Source organism: Delphinapterus leucas, chromosome 8, assembly GCF_059928025.1.
Source record: "Delphinapterus leucas isolate spDelLeu-1000000601 "Yukka" chromosome 8, BTC_Dleu_Yukka2, whole genome shotgun sequence".
NCBI lineage: Eukaryota > Metazoa > Chordata > Mammalia > Artiodactyla > Monodontidae > Delphinapterus > Delphinapterus leucas.
Window position 1 is genome coordinate 102161655 of NC_143136.1, and position 19575 is coordinate 102181229.

The 19575-nt window shown below is 56.8% G+C and overlaps 1 protein-coding gene across 4 annotated transcripts in view; it reads right to left on the bottom strand.

The window, feature by feature from the left end:
- The window catches only part of TFCP2L1 (transcription factor CP2 like 1), a 66187-nt gene that overhangs the window by 8491 nt on the left and 38121 nt on the right, over window positions 1-19575 (bottom strand). For 2 of the 4 annotated variants that reach the window (XM_022590620.2, XM_022590618.2), the window contains 9 exons: window positions 18501-18653; window positions 14841-14951; window positions 12395-12486; window positions 10537-10585; window positions 10362-10455; window positions 8127-8217; window positions 7213-7316; window positions 4659-4801; window positions 312-363 (listed from right to left, as the gene is read on the bottom strand). In XM_022590620.2, the coding sequence (XP_022446328.2) occupies window positions 312-363; window positions 4659-4801; window positions 7213-7316; window positions 8127-8217; window positions 10362-10455; window positions 10537-10585; window positions 12395-12486; window positions 14841-14951; window positions 18501-18653 (889 nt within the window). Of the gene's footprint in view, window positions 1-311; window positions 364-4658; window positions 4802-7212; window positions 7317-8126; window positions 8218-10361; window positions 10586-12394; window positions 12487-14840; window positions 14952-18500; window positions 18654-19575 lie in introns of all 4 variants that reach the window. The other 2 variants (XM_089916903.1, XM_022590621.2) reach the window with 2 other exon arrangements.

The following is a 19575-nucleotide window of genomic DNA, read 5'->3' on the forward strand; positions in this document are numbered from 1 at the left end:
TCGTATGTAGAGGACTTATAGTACTTCTCGTTGGCACTGGGTTCGTGAAGCACATACTGTCTGGCCAGGATTCCCCTTTCAAAGTGACCTTGGCGCCAGCCACACCACTTCTCACGTTTCCGAGGCTAGGCTTCCCGGGAAGTGTGTGTTTCTTTTTCCCAGAGGATGGTCGCAGGTAACACTCTCTCGAGGGCCCACCCCATGCAGGCCCCACTCACCAGCCTGCTCTCCCCGATACTCCGTTAACCCGGGGGGAGTGCAGCCAACATCCTTTAATTAAACAAGAGAAGGCAGGGAGGCGGGGGCTTTACCTTTTAAGGTACTGAGGATGAAACAGGATTCATCTTGGAAATTCTGCACCATCTGAAAGGCAAAAGAGAGACCATGTCCCTTCAACAACGAGTTCAGAGACTGAAAAGCCTCAGCGACACCGAGTCCAGCTGCTCGCAGCATCAGAAATGACAGGCGCCGCGTTTACGCAAGTGCAGGAAGACGCTTGCGCTTAGCTCTCATGGAGAGGATGTGATACAGAGTAGATGGACAAAGCAATTACAGTTTCGAGTAACAAAAACTGAATGTAAAGGATGGAAAGAAGCCTGGAAGGGAATGAAGGTGTAAACGTTTAATACAAGACTAAATTGTTCCTGATTTGCTTTCGTTTTGCTTTTCTCCTAGTGACTGGGTTTTCCGATCCCTATAAGGACACGTTACAGGAGCGGGTGTGTGTAAACAGCACCAGATAAAAAAACTAAAGTGCTTTACACGGGGAAATATATTCAACATCTTGTAACAACCTATGAGGGAAACGAATCTAAAAAAAGAATACATCTATGTATATACACATATACTGAATCACTTCGCTGTACACCTGAAACTAACACGACATTGTAAACAAACCATCTTTCAATTAAGAAAAAAATGCTTTAAGGAAACCCTCGTGATTAGTAGGCTCTGCATATCAGAGTCCTTTGAGGACCAAGGATAAACAGAAGTCCACTCCCTGCGTCTACAAATGCGGGGCAGGAAGCTTATGATTACTCACCAGCCCCCGCTCTGGAGCTCTCGTTTTGATTAACAGCCCGGTGACCTTAGATAAGGCAACTTCCTGTCTCCAGGCGCTGTCTGTAAAATGAGGCTGTTTCGATGATAAAAATATATATATAACCAGGATGCAGAGCAATGGGAATGGGCATCCTCTTCTGGGGGGGGGGGGTCGTTCATCCAAATGACTGCTTTCTACAACTGTTCACGGGACGCAGCACAGATGACCACACACATCTCTCCTGCAGGCAGGTGCCCTAGGTAAGCTCCTGCATGTACACACACAAAACACACCTAAGAATGCTGAGAGCAGCGCTGTCTCTATGAGTGAAAACTAGAAACAGCCCTCACGTCACCCAGCAGTAGAAGCAGCGGGAACAAACTAGGACCTGATCACACCCGGCTGCTCGACAGGGCCGGTGACCTCCAGCGCCCCTCAACATGCATGAATCACAAACCGTAAGTCCCTGAAGAAGGCACTCCTATCCCCCTTCTATGAAGTTTAAAAATAGGTGAAATTAAAGAATGTATTGAAGAAGAACCAGGGAATGATCAATATAAAATTCAAACCAGCACTGGAGAGGAACATGAAATTAGCCCACAAAGGGAGTTCTAACAAACACCGCACTAACCTGAGTGCAGGCATCGAGTACTTTAGTTACTCTTTAAACTCTACAAATGAGCTTCCTCTATTCTAAATATGTATGCTGCATTTCACAATACACCTTTAAACAATATGAAAAATGTACACATCTACCTAAACATACCCACAACACACATACTAGCCAACGGGACGGCAAAACCCCTTTCCAGATGAAAAGTACAACCCACATTTTACTGCCCCCCCCCTCCCCGGATGACTGCCCCAGATCCTGCAAATCCGTCCACCTGTCGACCCCTGCCCCTCCCCCAGGCCCTAATGATGCATGAAGTACATTTAGGCTATGCCGCCGACCTGCTCCCTCGGGGACTCTTGGCAACCCCACTGCTGGGGCATGCCAAACCTGAAGCAGGGCCCACACGGGCTTAATCAGTAACTGCCTTGTTTAATGAAGTGCCCTTGCACCCCAGGGGCCGGCTGCACGGCTGGCCAGGCCACCTCCAGTGCTCCGGGCAATTAAGAACCGAAGGTTTCCAACTGATTCGGGGTTAAGAGGCAAGGAGACCAGGGGAATACGAATCACCTACTTAGCCGAGGTGGCGTTTGAGCTCTGTCCTCTGCTTCACTGGCTTAACTGCCTGCTCTGGGGGGGGGGGGGCGCACAGGGCAAGCTGGGGGAAGGAGCCCCTGCGGGGACCTGTGAAATTGCAAGTGTTCTGAGCATTCTTGGCTTTTGTCTTCACGGCAGAAATGCATTTGTGAGATGCAAACTGACGAGTTTTCCATGTCGTCGCTACTGCCTGATGCTCAGGGCGTTTCACGCTTCCCGGCTATTCTACAGGACTTGCTCAGGCCAGCAACTCTGGGCTTCATGTGCTTTATCTGTGAAACGGGGGCCAAAAAACAGCCACCGTACACTCGATTTAACGATGTGGAAGGAATTCTGAACTGGTGACAACAATAGCAAGTTGCAGATCAATGGCCCTTTGTTCAAATGGATCCTGGTTGTGTGTTTTTTAAAACCCACACCTACACACACTCAGGCATGCAATGGACACACACACAAAAAGTTATCTGGCAGAATTACATCAAACCTAAGGTAACTCCGCTAGGAAAAGGGAGTGGGGAAGATAAGGGCCTTTCACACTTGCCTTCTGCTTATATTGCCTGACTTCTATGAATTGTGAATTACTTTTTAATTAAAAAGGACAGAAGGGACTTCCCTGGTGGTCCACTGGTAAGGAATCCACCTTCCAGTGCAGGGGACGCAGGTTCGATCCCTGGTCAGGGAACTAAGATCCCACACGCCTCAGGGCAACTAACCCCGTACGCCACAGCTGGAGAGAGAAAACCCGCATGCCACAACTAGAGAAGCCCACGCGCCGCAAGGAAAGATCCCGCACGCCTCAGCGATCCCGAGTGCCATAACTAACACACGGCACGGCCAAAAAATAAAATAAATAAATAAATATTTTTTTTTAAAAAGGAAGGAAAACACCACCTTGCCCACCCCCAGGATGAAACTCCCATGAAACGGAGGACTCCCACGTAGGGGGGGCTTGGGCAATTATGATGACAAGTGACAACAGGATTGCCCCTGATGATGACGATTTATGAAATATACAGACCATTAAAAGCCTTACATGTTACACGCTGTCAAATTTAAGGATCTCTCCATCACTTGTTTCCCAAAACAAGTGCCTGGCTAATTTAGCATCTGCCGGTACCTGACACTGTTTTCTATTTTATCCTTACTACAGCCTGATTGATGGATAGAATTATCCCCGTTTTGCAGACATGGAAACTGAGGCTCAAAGTCATTAAGTAGATTTGCCCAAGGTCACCCGGCTACGAGGAGCCAGTCCAGGTGGGGACATGGGTCCAATTCCGAAGCCCACAACTTCCCTGCTTTCCCAGCCCCCCTTCCTGTACCGTTCCCTCCATCATCTTTTGCTGAGGCTTGCAGAGTTCCCAGGGTGGGTGGAGGGTCTGCTGGGGGCTGGGCTGGGGGCTCAGGGTTCCACCTCTGCTCCTATCAGGACAGTTCTGTGTAAACGCCTCATTTCAGGGGTGGTTGGAGAGCCTGTGGGCTCGACGCTCAGGCTCTGCTGCTGGGCCACCAGCCTTCCCACCACAGCCCAACCTCTTACGAGCTGTGCACCCTGGGGCCATTACGCAGCCTCTCTGTGCCTGTTTCCTATCTGTGAAATGGGCTCATGACAGCACCTGCCTCACAGGGAGGCTGCCAGGATTAAATGAGTCACTTAGAACAGTCGCCGGGACACAGGAAGCGCTGATGGAACTCATTATTGGTATTATTATTACTATTATTAAGAGAAGGGGTCCAGGATAAGACAAGCTTAAAAGCTTTTGTTCTACAACAGGCAGGAACGCATGAAACATGTCATCAAGCCCGTTTGATAACTCCGTCAGGAGCCAGCAGTGGGATCTGATCACTCGAGGGCACGGTCGCCAGGGGGCCGTGTTCTGTATCTGTGTCCTCTGTCAGGGGCCGCTTATGCCCTGCAGAGGCCTGTGTGGCCAGAGACAGACCCTGGAAGGCTGTGGCACCTTCACCATTCAGCAGAGGACACCTCTGTTCCCCGAGAGCCCCGGCCTCTCCATCATCAACCCAGCCCGTGTCACCTCTCCCGGGCCTGCCCCCTCCCAGCCCCCGCCCCTGCCCTGGGTGAGCACCTGCGCCTGAGTCCTCACAGCCCTGACTGTAAGCGCCCTAAGGCAGGGATGCGGAGCAGGGCACCTGGCCGAGGGCGGGGCTCCAGATGGAGAGGCGACAGCTGTTCAGAGCCCGTGGTCGTGGCCTCAGACCCCTCTCTCCCAGCTCCCCCGGCAGCCCCTGCAGCTGAGACCAGGCCATAGGCAGGTGAACCCGGTTTGCCATCTTCAGCCTAAAGTCACCCCCAAGCCCCGCAGGGCGCATTTCGGATGTGGGTCTGCGGCTCCCGCCCGTAGCCCTGGGCCCAGCGCCTCGGGCCGGCGGGGCTGCAGCGCTCACCTCGTTGCTGACCACCACGTGGATGCCGGTGGGGCCCTGCCGGTACACCCGATGGATGTGCTGCGGGGAGATGCTGTACAGGTTGGCGATCTTCTCAATCAGCTCCAAGGTGGTCAGCTCCTCCAGGAAGATGGCGTGGTACACTGCAGGGCGGTGGACAGGGCCTTCTATAGGACAAGTGGCTGCCTTCAAAGGAGCCCGCCTACCCTCTCCCCCGACCCCCCAAACCAGTAACGTGCTTGTAAGAATGTCCACCCCCAGATGGACTCGCAGGTTCTGGCTGTACTGGGGACGCATCTGGAAGCCGCAAGGCTCCCTCTCGGCCCAGCGCCAGCTGACAAGATTCCAGGCTCCGTTCTGTATTCCTGTTTCATTCTCTCTTGGGGGACTTGTGTAAAATGGAGAATCCCTGCATCCACCCTGGACCAAGGACGCCCATCTAGGGGTGGAGGCTGGAGGGGGAACAGCTGGCCGAAATCTACATTTAAAAAAATTTGGGGGGGGGGAGGCCGTGCCCCACAGCTTACGGGATCTTAGTTCCCTGACCGGGGATTGAACCCGGGGCCATGGCAGTGAAAGCCCCCGAGTGTCCTAACCCCTGGACTGCCGGGGAATTGCCGAAATCTGCATTTCTTATTAGAAGCTTCCGGTGATTCTGAGGTGTGGCCTGCTATGGAGGAGAAAATCCTGTGTCTGCATTCCTTCCCTTCCACTGGTTAAAGGGGTTACTGGACGGCTCCCTGTGGCCAAGAGTGAGACGTAAGATAATTGCTACCTGACGGCAGAAGAGAAAGGGTCTGTCCTTACCCTTCTCCAGGGCACAAACAATAGTCAGATGGAGCGCCGTGACCCCAAAGGGCGGGGTGGGGGGGCACCAGGAATATCACCAGACAGTTGAGACAACAGGGACCCTGAGGCTGGAAGCAAAAACCCAAACCAGTCGGGGAGGAGCAAACCCCGTGGGTGAACTGGGGGGGATGAAGCAATGCCCAGGAACTTCAAGTCCCTTAAAAAGTAAAACACAGCTGGATGAAACAAGAGGTGCTGAAACTCCTTGCTCAACTAAGGAAGGAACCCTTGGTTCAACAAATCTGATCGGCGGCCTGGTATGCTAAAAGCACGTGCGCACACACACACACACACACACACGCACACACGGTGGCTCCCTTTGAAGGGGTGGCAGAGGCCATGGGGTTCCAGCCACACGAGAGACTCGCCTTCCCAGGATTTCAAATAGGATGACCCGCACCCAGACCCTGTTCAGAGAATGTGGTCGCTGTGTAACCTTCCTTCCCAAACTAACGCCAGGGAAGAATCCCAGGCCTCTGTTGTAAGATTCCTTTTTATAACAGAATTCTCATTGAACTTTTCCCCCCAACTTTTCAGAGCCAGTTCCACTTTTTCGTATTTTACTCTTGGACTGCTGGCAGAAAAGAGCCAGAGGATTGCAGTGCGGCCCTCTGGCTGTAACCTTTTGTCTCTGGCCTTTCCTGTCCCTGGAGGAATGTGGGGGGGACCAGTACTGCTCAGAGCCAGCGGACGGTCAGTCACCCACTGCTCAGAACTCCTCTCATCGGGGGCCGCGTGGAGAAACAAGAGGCCCTCGAGCGGGCCAGCCTAGGTTCAAATCCCAACGCTGCCACTACTAGAAGCCAGACCTCAGCGCTCTCCACACCTCTGAGGCTGGGGGTGTGGGCTGGGCGCCTGCCCTCACCGCATGTGCAGGAAACCACGAGACTCGAGCTCTGTCCTTCACAGGCTGACCGCGGCGGAAGGACCTGGACATTCGCAGAAATGTCCTGAGGCCCGGACGCCAACTGCCAGTGCCCGGAGATTTGGATCCTGGCTCTGCCACTCACAGCACTGGCATCTCGGGGCAGCCGCTGTGCCTCAGTTTCCCCCACAGCAAACCATGAGCAGTTCCTACTAGGGGAAGAAAATGGAACACCCTTAGCCCAGGGTCTTGGGCATCCTTGCTGATCTGGAGGGGCCCGCAGAGAGGTATAGGGCGCTCTCTCTGCAGACGATGCAGAGTCCAGACCCCGCGCGTGGGGCCGGGCAGCTCATCAGACTCGGCACTCACAACGCTCAGAAGCAAGACGCTGAAAACTGCCAAACCCAAAGAGCCATGTACCCCAGAGGCGCTCCGAGACCCCCCTGTGCAGCGACCGAACCAAATGGGAAAGTCTCATCCAGCTGGCGGACACGCTCCTGGGAATACAGCTGTCACTCGTCACCAGCCAGGGAGCCAGAAAGCCCAACTTCCAGTTCTACCGTGAGTAGTTGAGTGGCATTAAGGGGACACAGCTGCTCTCCAGCCCTGCTTCCACAGGTGGAACATCGGTAACCTGGACCAGCCATGCTGGGAGATGATGCCCACCCTAAACATTTCACCCCTAGGATGAAGTACAACAAGAACTCCTCCTGCATGAACGGCGGATCAGAGGAGGCGTCCTCAGCCACGGACTCATGTTGCCTTTCCTTCTTGTGTCTCTTCCCGTTACTCTGCCGCCCTCTATCCGGCCAGGGGTGTGGGGTGCACCCCACAACCCACCACACAGATTGGGGTCCCCACCGCCGTCCCGCTTCTGCTGCAGGGGCACGCGGCTCTGCTCCAGCTCCTGGCAGACGTAAATGGTCATCTTCGGCCTCACGTTCCTGGCAGGAGGAAAGGAAATAAACAGCAGGTATGAGGGACCAAGCTCTGTTGTTCCAGAAAGTTCCAGAACCCAGGGTGGAAAGAGCAGTAGGAGGGACTTAGGGGGAAAGAAAGAAGGCTACGGGGGTACAGAGTGCCTTTCATCGAGGAGCTGTCGGGGACAGAACCCCGTCTGGAAGGACCTTAACAGCTTTGCACAGGCTTGCTGGGCACGGGGGATGGACGATCCCCCCACCCCCGACCCTGGTCCTGCAACCTGCCCAGAGTGGGGCTCCGCCCGGGGCACCAGTCTCAACATAGGAGGTTTTCCAGGGTGATAGTCAGAGCAAGCGCTCTCTCCGGCTCATTCTGAGCTCATTTCATCCTCACACACCTATGACGAAGCCAGGACCACCCTCCCCTTCTACAGATGAGGAAACTGAGGCTCACGGGGATTAAGGGTTTGGCCCAGTTGCCAAGTTCCTAAGAGGCAGATGTGGGATTCAAACCCGGAGTGAAAACTGCGCTGTCCACATTGTGCCTATTTAGACCACACCATCCACACCTGCCCCGCCCCCAGCAGGAGCAACAGGAAGCAGCTCGAAGCCCAGGACCGTGCAAGCATCTAAGAACCAGAGGAAGCGGCCAAGGGGCTGAGACTCAGAGGCCAAGGCCCCCGTCAAAGAGAGAAGAGGGAGGGAGGGGAGGAGGGGGCCTTCCGGGCAGGGTGGGCTGCGAGCCACAGCATCTCACTTCCCCGCGGGGGCCGCCACCCCACTCCTGGCACCTCCCAGCCACACCCTGTGCCCCCAGCGGGCACCAACACCCACCTGCCTTTGATGGCGTTAAAAAGCCGGATCCCATCTGCAGGGCCGCAGATCTGGACCAGGTCATCACGGGACATCTTCAGCAGGTCAGCACCTGGGCAGGTACATGGGGCCGCCTGTGACCCGGGGTGCGGGGGAAGGGCTGCACCTGCAGACCCCGGGGGAGGGTCGAGCCAGCCTCACCCTCAGGGGGTCCAGGCATCCCACAGGGAGAAACAGCAAGAGGAGATCATAGCCCCAGAGATGTCAGAAGCTCAACAACTGGCTTCACAAAGGCAGAGGAACCGCCGGGCATTTGCAGAGGTTCAGAAGCCCTCACTGCCTGTGGCTGCCTGGCCCTCCCTCTGGACCTTTTATTGGCATCACTGTCAGTGATGTATCTTATCAGTGTGATCGCGTGTGCACTTGTCCGGAGACGAAAGCTCACAGCTCCCCGACGCTGCCGTTCTGAATGTGCCCGGGCACCCGTGCACCCAGCGCCCAGGTCAAGAGGCAGGACATTCCCACCATCCCACAGGCCACCACCTCCCCCACCCTCACCTCTGGGGAACTGCTCTCCCCACTTCTCACATGCAGAGGAGTTTCGCTTGGCTTTTAGCACCTGTGTGAATGGAACTGAACAGTAAGCACTTTTCTAGGTCTGGCTCTCCCTCCAAGCTCCATTTAAGGGCTCATTCGTGCTGTATGTAGTTGTGGATCATTCGTGCCCACTCTTAGGTAGGATTCACTGCACGAATAAAGCACAGTTCCTGTAGGGCCTCTCTGCCACTGGGCTTTGGGGGTGCTCCCAGTTTGAGGCGATCATGAGTAACTATCTATGAGCATCCTGGTACGTGGATGAAGGCGAGTCCCTTCCTCGAGGCCCGAGGAGTCCCCTAGAGCTCTGTGCCCAGGTGGACTCCGGAAGGCACGAGGATGCCTTCAGCCTTCTGCGGAAAACTTCACAACAGCCACGTGGTCTAGAGCCACAGCGTTCGCCCCCGTTTCCTGCCACAGTTAAGATACAGTTTTAGGTACAATACTGGCTCCCCTTCCATGGGGAATAAAAGCCAAACTCCTTGCACTCTCCAAGAGGGCCCCTGGGCGCCTCTCTGACCTCACCTGCCGCCCGGCCCACTCGGCCCCATCATCGGGGCCCTCCGCTCCGTAGGCACACCTGGCAGGCCCCACCTTGCGCCTGCCCTCCGCTTGGAAAGCTCATCCTCCCACACCCACCTGGCTCGTGCCCTTGCCTTTCCAGGCTTTGCTCAAGGCCACCTCCTCGGCACGGCCCACACCACCCCCTGCTTAAGGGGGGGGCTCCCCTCCACCCTCCTCCCACCCAGGCTGGCCCAGGTCCCTCCACCAAGCCTGCCCATCCCAGAAGGGACACGGCGTGTTGAGATGGGCAGTTTACACCTCCGCGCTGACTCAGAGCTGCCCGAGGACAGGGTCCCTGCCTGACTGCCCTGGTACTGTCTACCCGCAGCACAAAGAACATGCTCAGAAAAGCTGAGCTCAGGGACTTCCCTGGCAGTCCAGGGTTAGGGGGCCCCGGGTTCAATCCCTGGTTGGGGAACTAAGATCCTGCAAGGCGCGCGGCGCAGCCAAAAAAAAAAAAAAGAAAAGAAAAGCTGAGCTCAAAGACCACGGATGGGGCGCTGGTTCCCTTCCGCTGCCACAGATGTCCTTGAGGACCAGTCTTCTGGTTTCGGCCAACACTTGACTCTCTGTCACTCTGGGCCGACTGCCGGGGAGCAAGGTTCATGGCTGTTACCCTGTCCCCCAATGCCCCCGGCTCAGGGCTGCTGTCTGATGGGACCACCAGCAAGGGCTTGAAAAACCTTTAGAGAAGGAAGAGCTGCTTTCCCTTCTCGCCCGTGGCTGTACCACCATCTCCCGGGTCACGGCTCTGGAGACAGCACGACGAGCAGCGTTTGCGAGGAAAAGGCTGGGAGGCTTGCTGAGTGTGCACCGGCCTGTTGGCTAAGGGGCTCTTCTGGGCGAAGCAGAGCCGACACTGCGGGTGAGGGGCACCTTGAAAAGGCTCCCAGCCGGTCCTGCCGCAAAGCCACGCTTGGCTGGACACCTCAGGGGCAGGACCGCCCACGAGCCCACGGCCCAGGGCCAATACACACAAGTGACCACAAGTGACCACTCTGGGTCCCCAGGACAGACCGCGGCCCCTGGGGAGCCAAGCGCACATGCTGAGCGTTCCGAGATGCTCGTGGGTTCTGAACACCATTCAGAGAAGCTCACCCGAGAAGCTGGCGAAGAGCCGGCAAAACTGGGAGAATCTGTTGCGGTGGAGCCACTGCTGGGCGTCCTGCGTGGAGGCCGAGGGAAGCAGGTGCTGCGGGCAGAGAGGACGGGCCTTGACGGGGTGCTCAGTCCGCACGGGACAGGCAGCCAGCGCCCAGCCGCGGACACTTACGTCACTGCCCACGGGCAGGGCCTCCACCGGGTGGGTTGGGGAGCTGTTGCTGAAAGGAAGAAGAGAGGTGGTGAGCGGCGAGGATGCTCCTTCCTGGCTGAGAGGCTCCTCGCTGGCCTGCCCTTCACTTCCGTCTGCTCTGGGGCTCATTTGAAATGAAATGGGTCCTCGAGAAAAATACAGACCTGCTCCATCCCTGGAAAGCCCTAACAAAGCCTCTGGTGTGGATGGGGGTCCTGATTAACTACACACCCTCATCCCTCAGCTACGGCTCCGGGGCTTGTTTTGGCCAGATGCTGTGGTCCCCACCCCAAGCCCCAGCACGAGGGAAGGGCAGGTTGACCAAGCAGACCAGGACACACGCCTCACAGGGACTCAGTGCTGGGACAGCGAAGGGCCAGCCACACCCAGGAGAGGGCAGAGGAGTCCCTCGGGGAATTATTCTGCAGCGAACAAGCACCCACAGTTTGGCATCCGCCACGAGAAAACCATTCTCACGTTTTTCCCCAAAGGGAGGCAGAGACCTGAACACCTGGGTTTTTATGTCAAGAGAAAGACACATTGAGAGACGACCCTTCCAGATGGACAGTGGTGATGGTACAACTTGAACGGACTTACTGTTACTGACCTAGCCACTTAAAAATGGTAAAATGGTAAATTTTACGTTTTGTGTATTTTACCACAATGAGAAAAAAACAGACCCCTGAGGGGACGACCCCTAGACCAGTCATCGGTGACTACAGATGCACGTCATCAGGGTCTAGGGGGTGCCAGGGACTTTATACATGTTCCCCTGACCCTGCGTGGAATTCATGCTCCCCCGGTCGTGAGGAAACCGGAGCTGCAGGAGGTTAAGGAACTTGCCCCCAGAAAGGTGCCGATTTAAGACTAGGTCTGCTGAATCTAAATATGACAGCCCTTCCTTGTGCCCCCTCTCAAGGAGGACTGTCCTCACCTTGTAAATCAAGTTCATGTCTCGCTTACCCATCAGTAGTTATCTCTCTAGCACGCATGGGTTCCATTCCGCATGTTCTACCCTCACCTGTTAAACCCGCCTGGCATCCTCCCTGCCTCACCCTGCCCCCACGAACAGGATGGGCAGAGCCATCACAGTGATGCCACGGCCCTGGGACAGGTGCGACAGCTGCCCGCTGGTCCCTGCAGCCCCGTCACCTCGGAGTCAGCACCGCCTGTGCCTCGGCAGGGCTGGGTCACCAGCAGTGAGGCCACTTCTGTGCTGCCGGCCTGTGACCCCAGGGGCAGGGAGGGTCCTGAGCTGAGTCCCACTGCCTAGTGACCATGCACGAGGGTGCAGAAAGATCTAAGAAGCCCCTCCAGGGACCTCCCTGGTGCTCCAGGGCTTAGGACTCGGCGCTTCCACTGGGGGGTGGGGGGCGGGGGTGGCGCGGGTTTGATCCCTGGTCGGGAACTAAAACCCTACAGGCCGCTTGGCGCGGCCAAAAAAATGAAGCCCCTCCAGCCGCTGCAGGGTCCAGAGATCTGCCTCCTGAGGCCCCCAATGTCCAGGAGGTGGGCTTTCCCCTGGGAGGCACCAGGCAGGCTACCTCAGGGGGCTGGCCCAGGACCCCCGCAGCCCAGCCCACTTTAACCGGGGGAGGGAGTGGGTGCCTGGTGCTCGGCTGCCCTAGCAGACAGCCTTCCTAGAGGTGTGTTCAAGCACAAGAACCTGGACATGTGATGCTAAAAATGGTTGTGAATGTTAACACCAGTCAGCCGCCCTGAAACCCAAATCGATGCCAGGCTACAAAAGGAGCAGAGACCCAGGGAGGAATGGGAGGAAAGGAGCCCACACTCGTGGTCACTCCAGGGACCGCAAAGGGAGAGAGGGCGCACGTACCCTTCGCCAAGGCCGAAGCTGTTCGGAGAGCCGTTGTAGCTTGGGGACGAGGCACTGTTCACCTGGTAAACCACGTCGGGCCACGGGGAGCACTGCAGGGAGAGAGCGCAGGGCAGCGGTGGTCCCGGCCGGGCCACTCGGTGCGGAACCACGATCCTTCCACACCCAGCCCACGCTGACCCGGCGCTCGGGGACGGGCACGCTGCTCGGGCCACACCGAAGAAACCAGATAGGGCAGAGAAGAGGCAGTCCCCAGAGCAAGCAAAGCATGACACGTGTCTGTCTGAGCTTCCGAGGAGTCAAAGCAAAGAGGGAAACCTCATCGGTCCCTTGATTCCTGGGTCCACAAGAAAAGAGACTAAAAAGCAAGACAGGCCAGTTGCCCACAGGCGGGTCTTGGGAGCAAATGCACGAAACAGGGAGCACGGGGCCACAGACCACTGCCAACGGGAAAGCACCAGAGAAGCTCAGAATCTCCCGACGGGCCTCAGCTGAGGGGACAGACGAGGCGTCTCCACGCTGACCAGGAGCAGCCCCCTTCCAACCCAAGTCTTCGCACATTTACTACATTTCAGGAGCTCCCCCGCTTGCAGACCAGGGAGACGCAACAACACGAAAGCTGTGACCCCTGAACTCCAGGAACTTCTCGTGCGGAAGCTCAAACGAACATGCGAGAATCCCCCAAGGAAAGCAGAGACGTCGGGCGCTGCCTGGTTGGGGGCGGCAAGGGGTAGCCCGAGCACCAAGCATTCCCTGCTTCCCTTCCCTGTGATGACACCGCTTTGGACACGGCCAGTCGGAAGCATTCCTGAGATTTACTATCACCCACCCGACCACAGGGTGGGTCAATATTTAACTCTGTTACGAGTGAGGCCTGGAATGTGTTGGTGCTAAATCCTGCAGCCCCGGGGTGGGGGGGTGGGGGGAACAGGAAGGTTGATGAGCAGACAAGAGGGGATCCGGCAGCTCCCAAGGTCACAGGCCAGGTGCGGATTTCAACACCTGGCCTGGGACAGGGGCTGGGACGTTGCCTGGAGCACGCCAGGGGACCTGTCCTCCAGCAGGGAAGTCGGGGGAGAGGCAGAGGCCGGGAGGAGAAGGGTCACCGGGGTGCATCACGAGCACACACCAGGCCTGGGAAGGGCTAAGGGTCCAAGCACGGCCCCACACACTGCAGAGCTGGCTCTGCCCTGCTGCAAGGGGGCAGGACTCCCTGGGCCAGGGCTCTCCGGCCACCGTCAGCCTCGACCCTATGAAAAGCCAGCATGCATCTGTCCACGCCACAGAATTAGCATCCCTGCTGCCCTGCTGCACATACTCTTCTGTGTATGGCTTTTCACACACACACACGCAAACACACCCTCACACACCCACAGGCCTCTTAGCCCCCTGTCCCTGGGCCTCACCCTTAACCCAGACTTAACCCCACCATGGTCAGCACTGGACCTGAGGCATCCACGGAGGGCCTCCTGAGTAAGTCAGATTACTCAGTGGACGAGCCCAACACCTATTAACTGGCCCGATGGCAGGACACAGCGGGGAAGAGTTGTTCAAATCAAAAACAGAGCCCAGTAAAAGAGGCAGTAGCAGCAGTGACCCGTGACAGGAGGAAAAGGGACCTGTGGTACGAAGCATCTCAGAGGTAGCCTGGACGGAAGAGCGGCTGGAGCAGGCTGGCGTCAGCGGCAGGGCTGAGAGGAAACGCACCCCAGTATCCACCCAAACAGCAAAGAACGAGAGCTATTTACAGTCTCTGACCCAGCAATCCCCCTCCGAGAACAGACGCTGCAGACATTCTTTCCACGTGCAGAACTACACTCGCACAAGGTGTTCACGGTACCCTGTGTGAAATGGCAAGAGCCTGGAAATAACCCAGCGTCCAGCAAAGGGCCATCCAGACAACGAAAGCTACACAGCTGGATAAAGAACTAGAAAGCTCTTTATGAACAGACAGGAAACAGACTCCAAGAGAGGCCATGAAATAAAGACAGTCAACCACAGAACAGTGTGTGTATGTACTGTCGGGGGGCAAACGTGTATGAACTGGCTTCATCTGCAGAGAGCGCTGGGCCAGATACACAAGGAGCCAGGGGTCGCCTGCTGCCCTGGGGAGAGAGACCGAGGCCAGACAGTGCTGGGAAGGATATCTTCCGATGGAGATGCTCTTATACCTTTTGAATTTGGGCCACATGAATATATTATCTATTCCAAAAATCTAAAATAAAAATAACCTAATTCTGAAATGCGCAAATGGTAGCAGAGAGCTAGAAGGTACTTGTGAAACACCTCCCTGGACACCAGGCCTTAACTGAAAGCAGCTCCAGACAAAGGAACACACCACGATTTAACGGGCGCTCTCGGTAGAAGCATTCACCCCAAATGGGCACTTTTCCAAGGATCTAAACCAGCCCTCGCCGCCCCTGGCAGAAGGCTCCGGCCGGCTCACCTCTGAGAGGATGGTGGTTTCATAGGATGGCTGGTACTTCTCCTTCTCTTGGGCCGTTCTTTTTTCCATCTTCTCTCGGTCAGTCTTCTGCTTCCGGTCAGCTCCCTTTGGCTGTAAGTGCAGAGCACAGGGGTCCAATGAGTTCAAAGCAGGCAGAGGCAGCTGTCAGGGGGAGATCCAGGGCTGAGCAGTGGGCCCCCCCACCCAAGGCCAGCACACTCCCCACCTCACCCAGAAGCCCAAGCAGGATCTCACGGACAAGAAAGCATCTCTCTCACCTCCCAGGCATCCGACACACAGGTCCACCCGCCTGGAGCCCCTTCCCACCCCGAGGGACTCAGAGCCTGCTACAGGGTCCTACGGGGACTCTACAGGGTCCACTCAGCGGACCATGCAGAAATGCTTGGAGCAGAGGTTTACCAGTGGCCACTTGCTAATGGAGAGGACCCCTCGAGGGCCTTCCGTGGGTTCCCCGTGGACCGTGACAGGAAGTGGATGAGCTGGGAGCTGCTGGCCGGGGCTCGGTCTACAATCGCACACCATCTTGGCCATCTTAGGGGCCTCCTTGCCCCCAAGTCCTAGGACTACGACCATGCTCCCGGCTTCCACCCCAGGAGGCCCAGCTGATGGGGACCATCCTGACCACTGGGACTATCCCCTCCTGAGTTCAGGGTCTGGTGGTCGGGGCCAGATATCAAGAGTCCACAGGACCCAGAACTGAGCGCTTTACTCTGTAGGCAGTGGACCACATGCAGTGGGCAGTCAGGGAGGAAAATTCATCCTCAAGCTCGATGGCGCCTTTGGGATCATCCTGGCGGGCACCTTCCTCAGGCTGCAGCTTTTGACTCCCAGCTCAGGAGATTTGAGGAAATAGCCCTCAGGGGGATGCCCAGGCTGGAGGGAGGGAGGTTTGCTGGGGGTCCTATGGGGACGTGAGTGACAGACCCGGTGTCCAGTGGGAGAGCCGGACATGCGGCAGCCGGGCCCCCATCATCTGGTTTCCCTGCTCCACCTCCATCCTCCTGTCCTCCTGTCCCAGAAAGGAGGCCCTTCTTCCCGGCCCAGAAGCATTACTGGTAAAGCGTGGCTGAGCCTGCCTGTAGGGGGCAGCCTGTGGGAAGCCAGCGGGGCAGGGAGCGGCCCAGACACCCCCATGGAGTCCCAGGGCCGGGCTCTGAGAAGCCAGGGCTTCCTAGTAACCAGGGTGATCTGAGACGGGAGAGTGACGGGCGGTTCGGCTGGGCTGTGCCTGGCGCCAGTGCACACCCGTCTGAGCTGCTGCTGGTGCGGGTTGGGGGGCTGGCCAGGTCACCTCAGGCATTCTGGGGAGCCCGTTTCGGGTATCAGAGGCTCCTACCCCCCTGCAGGAGATGGTAAGGCAGCTTCCGGCCCCAGTCCCCCAATAACGCCTGGTGTGCGGCTGAGAAGTTGAGCAGAGCCCTCACTCCTGAGCTTCCGCCTCGAGCTGTAGGAGGGGAAGCTCACGGGAGCCATGGGGAGGGCTAGGCGTCCCTGGCGCAGACTGCGCCTCCCTCCTACCGTCCGGCCGGCGCCCATTCCCAGGGCACGCGCTCGGAAAGCGCTGGAATCACACTGGACGCGCCCACCACCTGAGGGCAGAAGACAGCTGGTGGAACCCTGGACCTGGTCTGTGCGTGACAGGGAGGGGGTGGGACTGCAGGACAGGCAGAGGCCACCCGCTGCACAGCCTCGGAGCTGTCCAGGGTGAGCCAGAATCACCCTGGACCCCGGAGCACACACAAGACCAGAGGCACCGGTGGACGGGGTCGGCAGACTAATGCTCCCCAAAGATGGCCACGTCCTAATACCCAGAGCCTGGGAGGATGTTACCTTCCAGGGCAGAAGGGGGCGAGGTTGCAGATGGAATTAAAATGGCCAACAACGTGAGATTAAAATAGGAAGATGAGCCTGTATCATCCCGTGGGCCCAGTGTAATCACAGGGGCTTAGAAGTGGAGCGGGGGCGAGCCGGGGAGTCAGGGTGATGCGTGTGAGCGGGGCTCTACCTGCTCCAGCTTTGAGGATGGAGGAGGGGCCACAGGCCAAGGAATGCGGAGGCCTCCAGAAGCCGGAAAGGGCAAGGGAAGAGAGATTCTCCCCTGGGGCCTCCGGAAAGGAATTCAGCCCTCGTGACGCCCAACTCTAGCCCAGTGAGACCGGGTTCAGACTTCTGACCTCCAGCATTAAAAGACAGTATGTAGTACTGAGCCACTCAACTTTGGGTCATTCTTTTACAGCAGAAAGAGGAAACAAATATGGGGCAGAAATGTAACTTCCTTCGGAGGCCGGTTTCAAGGCTTCATAATGATGCAGCAGGTTTCTGGAGGGTGCTACCGCCCTGGCAGAGAAGACAAACTCACGCTCCCCCCCACCATCCCTCCCTCCCCACCCAGGGTGGCAGCGCTAACTGACCGAGGTGTCCCAGTGCACAGAGCCCGGCCAGGGCCTCAGGACCCTTTGCCCACAGCCCTCGGGCGGCCAGACGCTATCAGTGGGGATGAAGCCAGCCGCCCGGCTGTGTGGCCTGCGTGCAGACACGGGCAGCTTCAGGGCCTTCCAGTCCAGTTGGGAAACAGGCCAGATCACCACTCCACCACCAGGTTGATGGTTCTACCTGTGGGCACTTATTTCCACATCCATCCCAAGCTCAGGAAGATCAACACTGACCCAGCTTCCTCTGGGACGAGGCCCTATTTCTACGGCCGATCACTCTGGCATCTCCAGCCCCAGCAGACGGAACTTTGTCGGTAAGTCCCCAGGTCCCCTGATTGTGAAAGACGGGAAGGACGGGGAAGGCACTGGGGCCGGTCCGCGCCCCGTCCTGGGGCACCTGCTGGGATCTCCTGGCCGGCGGGCAGGTCCAGCCTGCTGGCGACGGGACCTGTGGTCCGGCTCGGCACCGGTCCGCCCACCCTGAGGATGATGCGGGGTCCGCGGCCACCCTCCCTCCCCGCGGGGCCACCCTGAGCTACACCACTGTGGACCGTCTTTAGGAAATACTCTGTCCAGACGGATGAGGTGAGAAGCAACGGCAGGAGACTGCAGGGGGTGAGACGAGAAAGGAAAAGAAGGGAGGTACCAGGAGGCCACTGTGCAGGGGCAAGGGAAGAACATTCGCTGGGATTAACACATACACGCTACCATACGTAAAACAGATAACCAACAAGGAGCTGCTGTGCAGCACAGGGAAATACTCTGTAATAACCTAAATGGGAAAAGTATTTGAAAAAGAATAGATACGTGAATATGTATAACTGAATCACTGTGCTGTACACCGGATACTCACACGACATTGTAAATCAACCGTACTTCAATAAAAACAAATAAACACGGGAGGTCTCCTAACTTGACTTCTAAGGAGAATCTAATGGGCAACTACAGAATGTGCGGCCAAAGTGCTTGGGAGGAAAAACAAAAATCTACAAGTGTGCCAATCCCACCACTCTGGTCAAGTAGAGCCGAGCCCGGCCGTCTGTGGGGAAGAAAGCAGGCAGGCTGGCTCATCAGAGTCCAGGCAGGAGCCCCGGGGCTACTTATGGGGACGCCGCACTCCCTGCTGGGCCTCCGCGTTTTGGCATCGCCGTCCCAGGCAGGGCGAGGGGCCGGGTGACGGCGGATGGAGCTGGCGGGGCCGTCCTACCTTGAACACCTTGATCTGGCAGCTGGCCGAGTGCAAGTGTTCCGTGTACTCCCCATTCTCACTCTGCTTGAAGGTATCGATCTGCACCCGAAAGGGCACGCCCTTCTCGCCCCCGTGCTTCCTCGGGGTAAACTCTGTGCTGATGCAGTGCACCTGCAGGGGACGCGGGGGGCAGGTAGCCAGAAGCAGGCGAGGGTGGGCTCTGGACCGCCCCCCGCCCATGGGCTCCTCTCCAAATGGAGGTTTCCATTCCGCACGGTCAGACCCACCTCCACCTCTCCGCTCTCCCCCAGTGCTGTCCACTCTGTCGGGCTGCTGGCCGCCCCATCCCCTAACCACAGAGGGCCTGCCCTCTCACCTTTGTCCCTTGACCTTGGAGGCCCTGCCTGACCACCTAAGTCCTTGCCGTTGCTCCAGGCCCACCGACCCCAGCAGACCCCCTCACTCCTGCCCCTGAGAACTCTCCCTTGGCAAATCCCACAGACCACAGAGCAGGGACCACAGCTTAGTCCCTAAGGGCCTGGTGGCCAGGTTACTCAGGCCAGGCCAGAAGCTGGGACCACTTCTTTATTTCTCGTTAGTGCCTGTTACACAGAAGGCACTTGACGTACATTTCTTGCTATAACGCTGTGATCACATCATAATACAATTCATCTTATTGTAATAGTAAACGATAACATTATTATAATTCTTTTAAAATGCAATTCAAGTATCGTAATTATGCAAGGCAAAAAGATCGCTCACTTTCACTGAGCGATCACTATGAACCAGGCCTTGTGGTCATGGCTCTATTTTCACTCTCTAATTTATAAGACAGGTGGGAAAACCAAGAGGCTCAAAAAGGGACACACAGTAAGAGAGCCAGGGGCAGGCCCGGAAGCACAGGGCCCCGGCTGGGCCCTTGGCCACCTCTATCTGCCATGGTGTTTAACACAAGGCCAGGTTCACAACCAGGTGCTTGAGAATTAAATAATTAATTTAATAATAGAAACAATTACGAAAAAAATTTTCACTTCAAATTATTTATGCTAGGCCATACTTATTTTGTAAAAAGCTTACATACTGATAAGCAAAA